A 14,113-nucleotide genomic window follows, 5' to 3' on the forward strand; every position below is an offset into this window, starting at 1 on the left:
AAAAATATATACTGTATGAGGGGAGTTGAGAGTAAAGTTTTACCTCGATTATTTTCCTCGATATACCAAGTACTTGTTAGGTCCATAAAATGTCCAAAAAACAAAAATTATACAGTTTTAATGATCTTTATTCAACGGAGCAAAGAAAAACAGAAAATAATAACATTTAAGAAGCTGAAAAGTCAGAGAAACTTGTTTTAAAAACCTCAAACCAATTAGTCGATTATCAAAATAGTTTAATACCTAATGCTTTGTACGGTTTTATTACTTATGGTGGGAAAGGAAAGATTTCTTGGACAGGTGTCGTGCCAGAAACTGATTCGTGTTCAGCTGTTTTTTCTCCAGATTAAATCATTATAACATGCAAATATACATCATGTCAATGGTAAAAGCAACGCTATGTCTTTGATTGGTACATTTCATATGATAGGATATTTTTCTATAAAGAAATAATGGGTTTTGCAATTATCCTAACAGAAATTTGCAGTATTTAATCCAGCAAAAAATGCGATTTGTGGTTCCTTTAGCTTTATTTTTTGCTACAAAAACACTTGGTTTCATTGAGACCTGAATCAGTTTCTGGGACTATACATTTAATCCAGAACACACAGAAATGGGAGGAGAGAGAGGGAAAGAGGAGGAGGAGTGAACTAACTAACTCTCTAATCTCTCTGTCTGAGTGAAGCGAGGAGAGAAAATCAAGTCTGACTGAATGTGGTGGAGTGACAGAGGAGGGGGAGTCAGTAATTACACAGGGAGAGAAGAGGGGGAGGAAAGAGAGAGAGAGAGAGATGACAGGGAGTTAGAAACAGACTTAAAACGAGAGAAGAGGCTGCGACGTCTGCTCCTGGATCTTATGACCGCGGACATTTTTCCTCTGTTTGCATCTGTGTGAGAGAGATTTGGACACAACTTTTGAGACGCAGTAAGAGGACGATGGGAGCTCTGCGTGTCTCTTTCGCTCTTCTCGTCCTCCTCTCTTCACCTGCTCAAGCCCAGTGGTGGAACTTCTTCTGGGCGCGTCCTAAATCCAACTCCAGCTCCTCTCATCATCATCCTCCTCCTCTTCCATCTGCCTCTCCATCCATCACGTCCTCGGGTCCTTCTCACACCCCGTGGACAACAGAGCTCCTGGGAGGAGAGGAGATGGACAAGGTGACGGAGGAAACTGTGGAGGGTGGAACTCAGGCAGCAGGGTCTGTTCTGACCACGACTCACAGACCCGGAGTTTTAATCCCGGGCATTGGCACAGCAGAGGCTGAGATTATGGCTCTAGAAGAGAAAGCAGGTGGAAATGACAGAATCAGGTCACAGCACAAACCACTGAAACACTGGAAAAGTGGTGAGTGTTACAGGTGTCAGATTTACTTTCATATCTGGAGTTTCATTTGCTTCACAAGAACTTTTTGAACTTATAATCAGGGCTATAACACCAAATCTAAACCTGTTTTTCTTCATAATCATGGCTCAGGTGCTTTGGATTAGATCATTCTGTATGGCTGAAAAAAAGGTCCTTCCGTATGAAGTAGTTGGGGTCATATTCTGGCCACTTAGGGGCAGCAGAAACTAGCTGTAAACACAGCATTTACATATTTTTCACAAATGGGGAGAACTTTGAGACTCTTTTGTGACTCTAAACTGGAGTTTGTAAACCGCTAGCTCTCGCCTGCACCAAACTCCATTGAGAAAACCAGTGTTCTTTGGCTAGTGGTGACACAGGAGCTGCTGGTTCACTGCTGCCTGGTTTGGTAAATAACAGTGACTTATTTCAATACAAATGAAGGATTTCAAACATCAAAGTCACAAAACAACACATTTCAACTGACTCATGGAGGCAGCCATGGACCTACAGCTCCGGTGTGCCATGGTGTAAAATCTCTGATATTCTCTATGGAATTTGGTGCAAACTCTCCAATCTCCAGTCAGAAATGGCGTGATAAACGCGGTGAGCACAGTCTTAAGATGGACAAGACTTAAGCAGATGTAGATTTGACCATAATCACAGTGACTTCAGGGGAACAGAGTCGTTCTTGTGTTCATGGTGTTTATGTTGTTGAGTGGTTCAGTCCCTGTAATCTACAGTTACAGTAACTGATCTTAATATTTTATGCTTAGAGGACAGTGAAGAAGTCTCAGGACATGATCACAGCCGGACTTAAGGTCTGATACAAATAGTCAAACCTGTACAATAATCTTCAAAGGTCAAGACGACCTGTGTCCTCTCTGCAATGATACAGTCTTTGTTGTCTGAGGTCAGACGTGGAAGTTCTGATTGGCTCGCTTTCTGTGGAGACGACCTCGAACGGAGCTTTCCTCAGGACTTTAGAAGCAGCAGTCGTCTTCAGTGTGTGCCACTTTAACGTCAAGTTAGAACGTTGAATTTAGGTCTCACGATCGAGGACAGAGATGTGACACAGCTGTACCTGAGTGTGCTTTGCTCGATCCTCTGAGAGAGTCTGTGTGTGTGCAACACTCCGGGGTCAAGGTGGATTTAAAGGGTCGTGTACGTCGAAGGCAGTCAGGGGGTCGTTAAAATATTGGTTTTATGAGGCTCCGTGAGAAAACTGAGCCTCCACGTGGCCTGCATGATGAGGATTATAGACTCAGGAGCGGAGAGGGAAACCAGAAGACTGGCACACTGAACAAACCTTCCGTCACATTCATACGCCACCAAAACAGGAAAATGCACATTTTGTATAACCAACCTTGGTGATTTACCTCCGTACTTTACATGTTCTTGACATCTAATAACTACTACACTTATCTGCAATGTTTAAATGTTGCTTTAATTCTACTTCACTTCAGTTTCACAATCTGGATCACATGAGCTGGGTGTGACACTAACACCAGGTGTGAACAGCTTATTTTCTGGACCCTGGGAACTTTTCCTGGCCTCGTCCTCCTGCATCCTGAAATGGCTCCTTTCCAAAAAAATATGACTGATAATCACCAACCAGACCCATCTCAGACCCAGATTCAGACCTGATCCCAGCAGCAGGATTAACTATGTCTCACGGGAGTGGAGAGAAAAGTTTGAAGAGCCAACGTTTGTGACTGTTTTCAGAGCGTGGTCGTTCATTGTTTTTACTACAGAGCTCGAATGACTGCACACCTGCTGTGTTACAGTGTGTGTGTGTGTGTGTTAAGCGCTTGCTACGCCACCTGTGTTTGCAACAATAAATGTGTAAATGTAACCCCTCCCCCTTTCAGACATCCACCTTCTCTCTCACAGGTGTGTGTGTGTGTGTGTGAGAGAGAGAGAGCCTTTATTCCAGAGGTCTCAAACTTTGCGTGGCTTGTTTTTTTTACTCAAGTTTTCCCTTTTAGGAACTTTTCTATACAAAAATGGCTTCTGTTGCATCCGTCGTTACTTAGCAACCAAACGCAGGGTGCTGCTGAGAAAAGTTCACTTTTCTGCAGCTTCACTGAATTAGGAAAGAAAACAGACAATAGTGACTCACTCATCACTGTGATTTAACTTTATGTTAAATATTAAGGGGCTATTATTAATGTATAATGCTCGTCTTGGATTAGTTCCTCTTCTTTAAAGAACTAAAAGCCACTCTTCTATTCATTCTGTAAGAAATAGGGAAAAAGAGCGTTCAGCTTTGCCGCTCCCTGTGCATGGAACACTCTCCACACTGAACTGAAACTGAGCTGATTTCACTTGAAGCAAAAGTTCTCTTCCTCTTCTTCATTTCTGTTTACACACTCATCTGACATGTGTTTTTTTTGTCTCCTTGTCTCTGTGTTTCTGTGTCTCTCTCAGAGCGAGGCTCCCGGGCTCACCTGGACCTGACAGAGTTAATCGGCATCCCTCTGCCTCCGTCAGTCTCCTTCACCTCTGGCTATGAGGGTTTTCCTGCCTACAACTTTGGGCCTGAAGCCAACATCGGTCGACTCACCAAGACCTTTGTACCGGGGTCCTTCTATAAGGACTTTGCCATCATCGTCACGGTAACAAACACTTAAGATTTTGGCTCTGTAACCTTTTGAGTTCCCGCCCCAGTGATGGGTCAGTGATGGCTTTGAAAATACAGTTTTTATTTGTATTACAGGAGTTCAGATCAGGGTAAATATTTATGCAGGTGTGTGGAGCCACCTTGTGGAATTCTAGTGATAAAACATCTCAGTTATTTCCTAGAGTGTCAACTTAGAAAACTGTATACATTATTTTAAAAGGTTGTAGAACTCATATTTATAATAATGTACACTATAATTAGGCTTCTTATTTACATTCATCTTGCTTTTGGTTCCTACCTTTCTGTGTTTGTGGGGGAAACTATTCAAGGTGACGGCTGGATTTGTTTATTGTCTTTTTATTTAAAAGTTGATGTTAAATGTTTTATGGTTAGTTCAAGAAGTATGTGCAGATGTAAATGTTGTATATAAATCTTTCTTTTTTATGCTTCTGTGTTGCTGGAAACTTTACTCTCTTATTTAGCTACTTACTTATTCACTCACTTACTTATTCACTTACTAACTTACTTATTCACTCACTTATTCACTTACTAACTTACTTGTTCACTCACTTATTCACTTACTAACTTACTTATTCACTCACTTATTCACTTACTAACTTATTTATTAACTCACTTATTCACTTACTTGTTCACTTACTAACCTACTTCCTTATTTACTTACTTACTAACTTAATTATTTACTTACTTATTCACTTACTAACTTATTTATTTACTACCTTACTTACTTACTTATTCACTTTCTAACTTACTTACTTATTTACTTACTTACTTATTTACTCACTTACTAACTTAATTATTTACTTACTTTCTTATTCACATACTAACTTACTTATTTACTTATTCACTTACTAACTCACTTATTTACTAACTGACTCTTTTATTTAGTTAACCTACTCTTTTACTTACTTACTTACTTACTTACTGACATACTCACTTACTATGTACTTGCTTATTTATTTACTTGTTTACTGCAGGTGCGACCGTCGAGCCAAAGAGGTGGGATGTTGTTTGCCATCACCGATGCCCAGCAGAAGGTGGTGGAGCTGGGATTGGCTCTCACTCCGGTGCGTGACGGCCTGCAGAGCATCTTACTTTACTACACTGACAGAGAACAGATGTCGCACAGTCACAAAGCTGCCACCTTCACTGTGCCGGACATGACTGAGCAGTGGACACGCTTCACGGTGAGTGGCGGCACATTTGATACAAAGTCATGTGATAGGAATACACAAGGAATAGATCATTAAACAACAACAGTTCAAATAATCTAATATTCCATATAAGTGTTGTCATTTGCCTTTAATTTGGCACTTAGTCTTTCTATAGAACATTTTCTAGCCAAAAATACAAGTTTTGTTTTAAAGGTGTGTGTTTGTGTGTGTGTGTGTCAGGTGGTGGTGGAGCGTGATGAGGTTCGTCTCTACATGGACTGTGGAGAAGCAGAGAGGACGACGTTCCGCCGACGGCAGGAAGGACTCACGTTTTCTCACAACTCGGGCGTCTTTGTTGCCAACGCTGGAAGCACCGGGCTGGACAAGTTTGTGGTGAGTGTAGGAGCATGTGTGTCCACATCAGAGGAAAAAGACCCTTTCTTAAACAACATCTGGATCTGTCTAAACAGAGACTAACTGCCACAGTGACCGTCTCGAGGCCACATTCTGCACTGGCTCTGATAAAAAAAAAACTGCCTTAGACCAAACTATGAAGATCAGAGAGGGATGATACGAAGAAGGGAGGAGAGGATGAGGAAGTCAGAGATGTCAACAATGTAGAAATGTGAGGATAAGTCTTAGTTTTAGTCAAAGCAGGGCCTTATTTTTTACTGCCAAGTGTGTCACATGTGAGTCACTTTTCTGATTGGGAGAATAGAATAGAATAGAATAGAATAGAATAGAATACAACAATCAGAGTGTTGCAGCTATTCGAGTGCCAGAATTTAAACAATTAAAAACACTACACAAAAAACACAACAGAGTAACAGCTTGTATATATGGCTGATGCCTACAGGAGGTGCTGTGGCTTAGTTGGTCAAAGCGCCTGTCTCGTAAACAGGAGATCCTGGGTTCAAATCCCAGCAGTGCCTAGTTATTTATAGAACATAAATGAAATACATCACATTACCTTTGAGGGGCACACATTCAAACTGATTCCACCCATTTAACAAAAGGTTCTTCCCATAAAAGTGGGTGTTTTAAAATCTATTTCCTATATCACGTTTGTGTCTCCTGTACATGTTATATAATTACCTGTATGTATGTGGGGGTATAGCTCAGTGGTAGAGCATTTGACTGCAGATCAAGAGGTCCTCAGTTCAAATCTGGGTGCCCCCTGTCACATGACATATTGGGCTTTTAACTGGAGGGTCATCGGTGTAAATCCCTGGACAGGTCAAAGGTTAGAAAAAAATCTGCATGACATATAGTATCTCTGAATATGTTTCTTCATGGAGAGCAAGCATCAATGTCTCAAGTCTTGTATAAAGTACCTGAAAGCGATACTTGAATAAAGGTACATTACCAGAAAATTACTTTGGTATAGTGCTTGGCAATATCTTGATATTTTAATATATACCTATATATTTCTAAACGAGATATAACACGGGACAATATCGCTTGTATAGTTCATTTTGTGTTAAAATGACAATACATGTTCACACCTATTTCTCCTCTCCCTGCGTCCCTGCACACACACACACAGGGGTGTCACACACGTGGGGGATGTGGGTGTTTTAAAAAGCCACACTTTTTCTGCAGTTTGTCCTCAGTTTTGCACAAACGCCTCACTACAGTCGCTCCGTTTCTGTCTCCTCTCCCCCTCCTCTCCCCCTCCCTCTCCTGTTGTTGCCTCAAACATGACACTAGGGTTGAGTGTGACCGGCTGATGAATGGCTGTTCCGCCCTAAGTCCCGCCTCTCTTGGTGTGTTACATTTATTGTTCAGCTCGTGCTGAGGAGGCACAAACTAGCTGGTTCATAGTTCATACACTACGGAGTTTTGACTTATTTTCCAATGCTGTCAGTCACTTTTGGACATATGGAAGCCCGAAGTTGTCAATATTGATAATAAAATATAAGACATTAATTAATTATCATATCAACAAGCTGTGTTAAATATCTATGTGAAATAATCTGTTAAAATTGTAACAGTATTGTATTTTTGAATTAATTACTGTATATTATTGTCATGCAGGAAAGACATTTGGCATGTTGCTTCAACTTAAAACGGACTGTTTGTTTATTTTTTTAAAGGGTTTGCCTCCGAAGAACATTTTATTTAATATGCTATAATGCTTTGGGGGAAACCCCAAATACATCACAAAAGATATTGAGATATATATCGAGTATCGCCAGTCAGGTAAAAAATATCGAGATATGGCTTTTAGTCCATATCGCCCAGCCCTACTTTGGTAGAAGTTGAAGTTACTTTTTTTTATAATATTACTTAAGAACAAGTCTTAAAGTACATGATATTTATTGTACTTAAGTATCAAAAAGTAATTGTCTGATATAAAATGTACTTATCCCCAAAACATGAACTATTGCTTTAACAGCCTCAGCAGTTTTGTTTGTTTGTTTGTTTGTTTGTTTTTTTTACAGAGAATGTAAACTGTCTCTCTGTCTCTCTTTGTCTTCAGGGCTCCATTCAGCAGCTAGTGATAAAAGACGACCCGAGGGCAGCCGTGGAGCAGTGTGAAGACGATGATCCTTATGTGAGGGACACACACACACACACACACACACCTAAAACCAGGTGTTAACCCCCAAAAGGCCTTTTAAAGATGTGATGACCAGACAAAATGTCCTCACTTTGCCAAAATGTCCTCACTCAGTATGATTTACATGATTTTTGGTTAAAACACACACACGCACACACACACACACACTTCAGACTTCAGAGGACATTGTACTGATTTATTTTCATTTTCTGGAGATTTACCCTAACTACTACTACATGCCTAATCCTAATCCTAGTCCTGATCCTAACCTTAACCCAACCCAGACCTCAGCCTCACTTTAAAACATGTCTTCACCTGAAAATGTAGTAATTTACTTTATGTGGACTTGATTTTTGTCCCCTTAAAGAAGACAAGTCCCCATAATGTGAGTGTGTAAACAGATTAGGTCCAGCACGTAGTGGTCAGATTATTAGATTTTGTGTGACAAGTTAAATATATCAGTGTCACATGAAAGCTTAACCTTTGTTGAACTCCTCACACCTTTGACAAACAATGGCCTGTATATATTCTCCATTTACAACATGATCATCTCTTTAGTTTAAATTTTAGATCACACCATAACAAAAAAAAACTCTTTGTCAGAAAAGGCCTCATATTTGATGTTGGGTATTTGGGCCACATTTGCTACTTTACATCTGTTTTTTTCAGGCCAGAAGAAAGACAGAGGTGTCCCCCATGTGTAGCTGCTAAGATAGAAAAATTGAAGTAATTAATATGGTGTAATTACAGTAAAATAAACATAAAGCATTCATTTGTAATGTGTGATGGTTGACGACATTGTTTATCTGTTTCCCTCTGGTAAAGGCATCAGGATACGGCAGTGGAGATGAAAATCTGGACGACAGAGAGACAGAGGAGGAAATGATGAAGAAGATGCAGCAAAGAAAACCTAACACAGAGCAGGTACGTCACACTCATACACACATCTTTTAATACATGAGTGTGTGTGTGTGTGTGTACTTGAGCTCATTCCATCTGCTGCTGTGTTTGTTTCACACCCACATCTTATCACCATCATCAGGATCCTCAAACTGAACTCCTTCGTGCCCATATGTGTGTATTTCTTTCCGGTTTCCGGCTTTATCTTTCATCCTCCCACGACCGGGAAGTCAGTCTGACCCCAAACATCCCATCCCATCAAACACTGGCTTCAAAAGAAAATGTCTTTCACACATTGAGTGACTGTTACCAGGCATTTAAGTTCTGCTGAACGAGCTTTAGACCTGAACCTAAACCTTAAAACTGTAAACACTTCCTGCACCAATATATATATATGTACCACATATTTTCACACTTAAGAATCTATTTAGTCATACTTGTACTGTTAACTTTTGATTTAAATCAACATTTTATGCAATCTGTCTTTACGATTTCTTAATTTCAAACAAAACTTAAGTAAGGTTCAAGTAAAAGTATAAAGGGAAAAAAACAAAAAACACAACAACAAAATGTTTTTTTTTAACCTTTTTTTTCAGGAAGACAGTGTTCCAGTCAGAGCTCCGCCCACTGAGGCTCCAGAGGTGGAGCTTGATGAGTATTCTGGTCACATGACACCAACAGAGGCCAATGAGGAAATGTTGATTACAGGTCAATGAGTTATACATTTATTCCTTGTGTGTCACAATATTTTAGTTATTGAATTAACTCTTCATTAATATTGTCACAAAATCTAAATTTGCAGGCATTATCGGAAGACTCAAGCTTTTGCAGCGCAACAAAATCACTGTAATGATGATAAGAATTTGTTTGGTGAAAATTGACAAATGTCTTTTCCTGTTTTCAGACCCACGTGAGACGGACGAGGCAGGAGAGAAATCAGGAGACGTGAGTTCTGATGTGATGTGGACTTTCTCACTTTGTTGTTCTGCCACATCTGTCAAAAACATTACAATATGCTTTAAAGGTCCAGTGTGTAAAGTTTAGGAGGGTTTTATTGACAGAAATTAAAGGTGCTACGCATAAACATGTTAACACAAGTTGAATTTTGCAGTAGAATGAAATGTGTTTGGCTTTTCGTTACCTTTTACGTACAGTACTGTTTTACAGACCATATTTCTACAGTGGCCAGAATGGACAAACTAGCAAGAATTTGCACTTTGCTTTTTGTACACTACACAATAAAATAAAAATGACAACCTTTCTGATATGAGAAGGCCATCATAGTTCGCGGATGTGCTTGGGTAACGGGAGGGACGTTGCATTCTGCAGTCTCGCCACTAGGTGTCATCAATTCATACACACTGGACATTTAAATGTTGAACATTTGAGTGTTTTTTTATGAGAGAATTATTTTTAATTTCCAGGGTCACCTTAAGCCTGGGTTGAAAGGAGACCGTGGAGATCCTGGACAACCTGGTCCACCTGGTCCACCAGGTCCGACCCCTCTACCTGGACAGTCTAAGCCTGGACCACGGGGGCCCCAAGGGTCACCGGGGACCCCAGGATTCCCTGGACTGCCAGGGAAAGATGGAGAGAAGGTGAGTGTGTGTGCACTTGTATTTCTATCCTTTAATGAAAGTGTAATTTGTCACCCAATTTCATCCGTCCATTCTCCTTCTTCACAGGGAGACAAGGGTGTTAAAGGCGATGCTGTGAGTTATTTTAGCTTGCTTTTCTTCTTCTGTTCAATTAATCATCATTCAATTTTAACAAAATATTTTTTCTCACCTTCAGGGTCAGAGAGGAGCTCAAGGATTTCCTGGTTTGGACGGAGAAGCTGGATCCAAAGGAGAGAAAGTATGACAGACTGTGGCTGTATTATTTGTGTTCACAAGTACAAGAACATACAAAGTCATGTTCGCTTTTAGCTCAACACGAATTACAACTTTCTTTGTTTAAAGTGACATCTTAATTTGTGAATTGCACTTTCTGTCCAACTCTACAGGGAGAAACAGGACTTGGTTTCCCAGGCCCTCCAGGCCTCCCCGGACCACCTGGACCTCCGAGATCCCGGAGTGTACCTGTGAGTAAAAGTGTTAATTCATAATTTGATTCATAATAATTAATCATAATCATAAATTTCCACAAATTGAATTGAACAAAATGAAGGACAATCTCCACATTTGTCTGATCATGTGTGTTTTAGTACGGAGCAGACGCTCTTGGTTCTGGCTTTGAGGACTTTGACAGCGACACTGAACTCATCAGGGTAAGACAAAGACCAACGAGGTGAATGACAAACTCTCATATTTGAAATGAAACATTCTCGCTCTTTTCCAGGGTTCTCCTGGTCCACCAGGTCCTCCCGGGCCACCCGGTCCCCCTGGACCCAACCTGTCACCTAACACACCTCACGGCCTCCTTCCTGGTCACGCTGGTCCACATGGTGTCCCAGGAAAAGACGGACTCCAAGGAAAACCTGGAATACCGGTAAGTCACAACACGTGAACATACATACAGGTGTTTTAAATATATGGGACCAAGTGAGACATTTAGACCAGAGAGATCATTTTAATTTTAAATATTTAGCTGTGCAACAGTCCAGAGATATATTAGAGGTCGGAAATTGAAAGAGGATTTAAGAAAATATTGTGATAAATTGCAATTTAGTACTTTTTTTCAACTGTTAATGATGTTGCACAATTAAAACCCCTATACAGAGCCATAATTGTGCAAATAAAAGTGCATAATAGTGTGATTTGCACAGAAATAACTGAATATAAAGTTTGGGAAACAGCCACCAACACCTTCTTCCCCATTTTTAAAGGGTTTAACACTTGGACAAAAATATTATAAAATTTAGTTTATACCACTTGCTTCCTGGTGAAGCAGAGAGGGCTTTGAAGTCCACTCTTAATCATATGTTGTTTGTGATTCAGATCTTGTGTTAAATCATTTTCTAAAATCAAAATAATTTCTGCTCAAAATTGACCTTTAGTTTGTGTTTCTTCAGTATTTGTGTGTTCCGTGACCAATGACTTGTCTGTCTTTTATCCTCCCTCTACCACTGTACCCACATATCACCCACTCTAATTCACCAATCTTTATTCTGCCCACCACCTCCTCCTCGTTCTTCATCTTGGACTCCCCTCCTGCCACCTCTCCGTTTGCCTCTCCCTTCCACTCTGTTTCAGATTATTGATGATTGGTTTAGTGGTTCTGGAACCGGCGAGTCAGGTTTGAGCTCAGGGTCGTCCTCTGACCTCGGCTCAGGCCTGGGCTCTGGTTTCAGCTCTGGGTTCACCTCTGAATCCACTATTGCCTCTGAGTCTTGGCGTGTCTTCGGGTCTGCCTGGGGTTCAGGCGAGGTATACGCTGCTGGTTTTTTGTAAACCAGCAAACGGTGAAAGGCAGGGATACAGTCAGAGGCTGGAGCAGTGAGACCATCAATATGTGCTTTCATATTGTCAGAACAATGATGAAGCTCACTGCCACAGTGCTCAGCCTAAAGACTGTATGTCATTTCTTACCATGTTGTATTAACTGCTGGCTTGTTTTCACTCAAACGACTGGGTCTAAACTTCCTGTATGTCTTGCCCAGAACTCTATTGGTTTCATTTTCTTTCAGTTCAAGATACACTTCAGTGTAACATGACATCTCACAGTCATTTTATATGACCGGACTGATCTGACCCTGTCCAGACCTGGTATTAACATCCATCTTACGTGATTGGATCGCATGCAGATAGTCAATCTTGAACGCATCCTCACATCACAACCTTGCATCCTTGACCACCAGTAGTTTCACAGTATATTTAAAATTTCCCCATTGTGGGACTAATAAAGGACTAACTTATCTTAATTTTACACTTCTCAGCACCCAAACATTGATTTATTTCCTGCAATATTACCACTGATTGCCACATGTTTTCTGATGGTTAAAAACCTTACTTTCATGTTACATCAGCGTGAGCAGAGCTTTGATTTACTCTTCTCTCTCTCTTCAACTCTCACTCTCTGACAACTGTGGGTACACATATAGACACACCAAATTTGTCCACATGAGAATGGATATGGTTAAAGCCAGGTCTGAATGAGGCCACTGTCTAAGGCCATGACTCTTTATGCTTCATGCTTCTTTTATCCAACATGGTAAAGCAACAAATCTGTCTTTTCACCAATTTTCTCTTTTGTGTACTGTACATTCTTGTATTTTTGCTGCTCGTCACTAAGGCACACTGACAGGCTCAGAGAATATTGAAACCGTGGTTAATTTTATCCTGGAATCAAGTACCACTGCATGTTTTTCAGTTCAAGACAAAACTACAGCAGCTCTTAAACCATTGCAAAAATGGACATTGTCCAGAAGCAAGCAGGGGAGGAGCTTCTCCCACTGGAAGTTTGACCAGGAATCTGCCAGCAGAATTCTAGGAGATTGTCCAGAGAGACTTTTGCAAACATTTGTGTTCACACAACCTGCCCATTAGGACAATTTCTGCAGGAAGACCAACAGAAAGACACACAATGAGACACAAAACAAGTCCATCAGTTATTGAGCTAAGACACTTGTTTTTTTTTGGGGTTGTTTCTGTAATATGAATTTTGGCCACAAGAGGGTGAAGTGCAGCCCTATGTTTCCAGGTGCAACTTCTGCAACATTACTCTGGCTGGCAGCACGCACTGCACTTTTTCCATAGTAAGATGTGATCATCTCAATATTTTTTAACTTGTCAGTTCTGAATACAGTTATAAAATCAGTGTGCCTTGGGTTTTAGATTGTTACTGAAACAAACAACATTCTTGTACATTGCTCTCAGGAATATGCCGACTTTGAATCTGTTCAAATTTCCTGTTAAGTGATGAGAAAACAAACAGAAACATCCTCGCTTGCAAAGTTGTTGACACCATGTGATATGATTCGACTGGCCATCTCACTTCAGTCATGAAAGCTTCGAGAAATCTGAATATTTCTTTATTAGTTGTCCCACCTGGTAAGGTCATCACCATCCCCAAAACTTTAATTTCCGAGTTGAGAACCAATTTATTAGGTGATAGTAAACACACACACTGTACCTTTAAGTTAGCCTAAAATGAAAATGAATGTGAAATTGTTAGCATGTTGTAAAGCATGTGAACAGTGCCTGCATGGATGATCTCATCACTTACGGAAGCTGAATGACGAGTATTCCTTCACATTGACTGTGCCGACCAACTTTGAGCTGAATGATGGCTGATGAACTGCTTTTGGCTGCCATGTTTTTCTTCATCACAAACCGGTTCATCTTGTGAGGTTGTTGCTGATTTATGTGTCTGTGTTTGTATGTTCAGGGTTCTGCAGGAAACGATGGAGTTCCAGGTCAACAGGGAACCACCGGAGAGAAGGTATGTTCATTCAGATGGACTGGAAGTCCAGTCAGCAAATGTGGAGAGTGGAGAGCAGTGCAGGATCGTGGCCTGATAGTGCGGATCTCTAACTGCTGATGTCATAGCATAGACTGCTAAAATAAAGTACAAGT

General features: G+C 40.6%; 1 protein-coding gene and 2 non-coding genes across 5 annotated transcripts in view; all 3 read left to right on the top strand.

Moving 5' to 3' along the window:
* The window catches only part of col15a1b (collagen, type XV, alpha 1b), a 43,468-nt gene that overhangs the window by 15,338 nt on the left and 14,017 nt on the right, over positions 1-14,113 (top strand). For 2 of the 3 annotated variants that reach the window (XM_058624002.1, XM_058624011.1), the window contains exons 1-15: positions 1,146-1,342; positions 3,770-3,957; positions 4,958-5,167; positions 5,375-5,527; positions 7,617-7,691; positions 8,523-8,621; positions 9,194-9,305; positions 9,502-9,542; positions 10,022-10,195; positions 10,283-10,309; positions 10,392-10,454; positions 10,603-10,680; positions 10,804-10,866; positions 10,938-11,087; positions 13,926-13,979. In XM_058624002.1, the coding sequence (XP_058479985.1) occupies positions 1,147-1,342; positions 3,770-3,957; positions 4,958-5,167; positions 5,375-5,527; positions 7,617-7,691; positions 8,523-8,621; positions 9,194-9,305; positions 9,502-9,542; positions 10,022-10,195; positions 10,283-10,309; positions 10,392-10,454; positions 10,603-10,680; positions 10,804-10,866; positions 10,938-11,087; positions 13,926-13,979 (1,683 nt within the window). In that variant the 5' untranslated portion in view covers position 1,146. Of the gene's footprint in view, positions 1-1,145; positions 1,343-3,769; positions 3,958-4,957; positions 5,168-5,374; positions 5,528-7,616; positions 7,692-8,522; positions 8,622-9,193; positions 9,306-9,501; positions 9,543-10,021; positions 10,196-10,282; positions 10,310-10,391; positions 10,455-10,602; positions 10,681-10,803; positions 10,867-10,937; positions 11,088-13,925; positions 13,980-14,113 lie in introns of those variants that run through there. The other variant, XM_058624022.1, reaches the window with a different exon arrangement.
* Positions 5,993-6,066, top strand: trnat-cgu (transfer RNA threonine (anticodon CGU)). Its single transcript has one exon. It is a non-coding gene; the product is annotated as a tRNA-Thr (tRNA).
* On the top strand, positions 6,242-6,313 carry trnac-gca (transfer RNA cysteine (anticodon GCA)). Its single transcript has one exon. It is a non-coding gene; the product is annotated as a tRNA-Cys (tRNA).

The sequence above is a fragment of the Solea solea genome, chromosome 1, assembly GCF_958295425.1.
Source record: "Solea solea chromosome 1, fSolSol10.1, whole genome shotgun sequence".
Classification (NCBI taxonomy): domain Eukaryota; kingdom Metazoa; phylum Chordata; class Actinopteri; order Pleuronectiformes; family Soleidae; genus Solea; species Solea solea.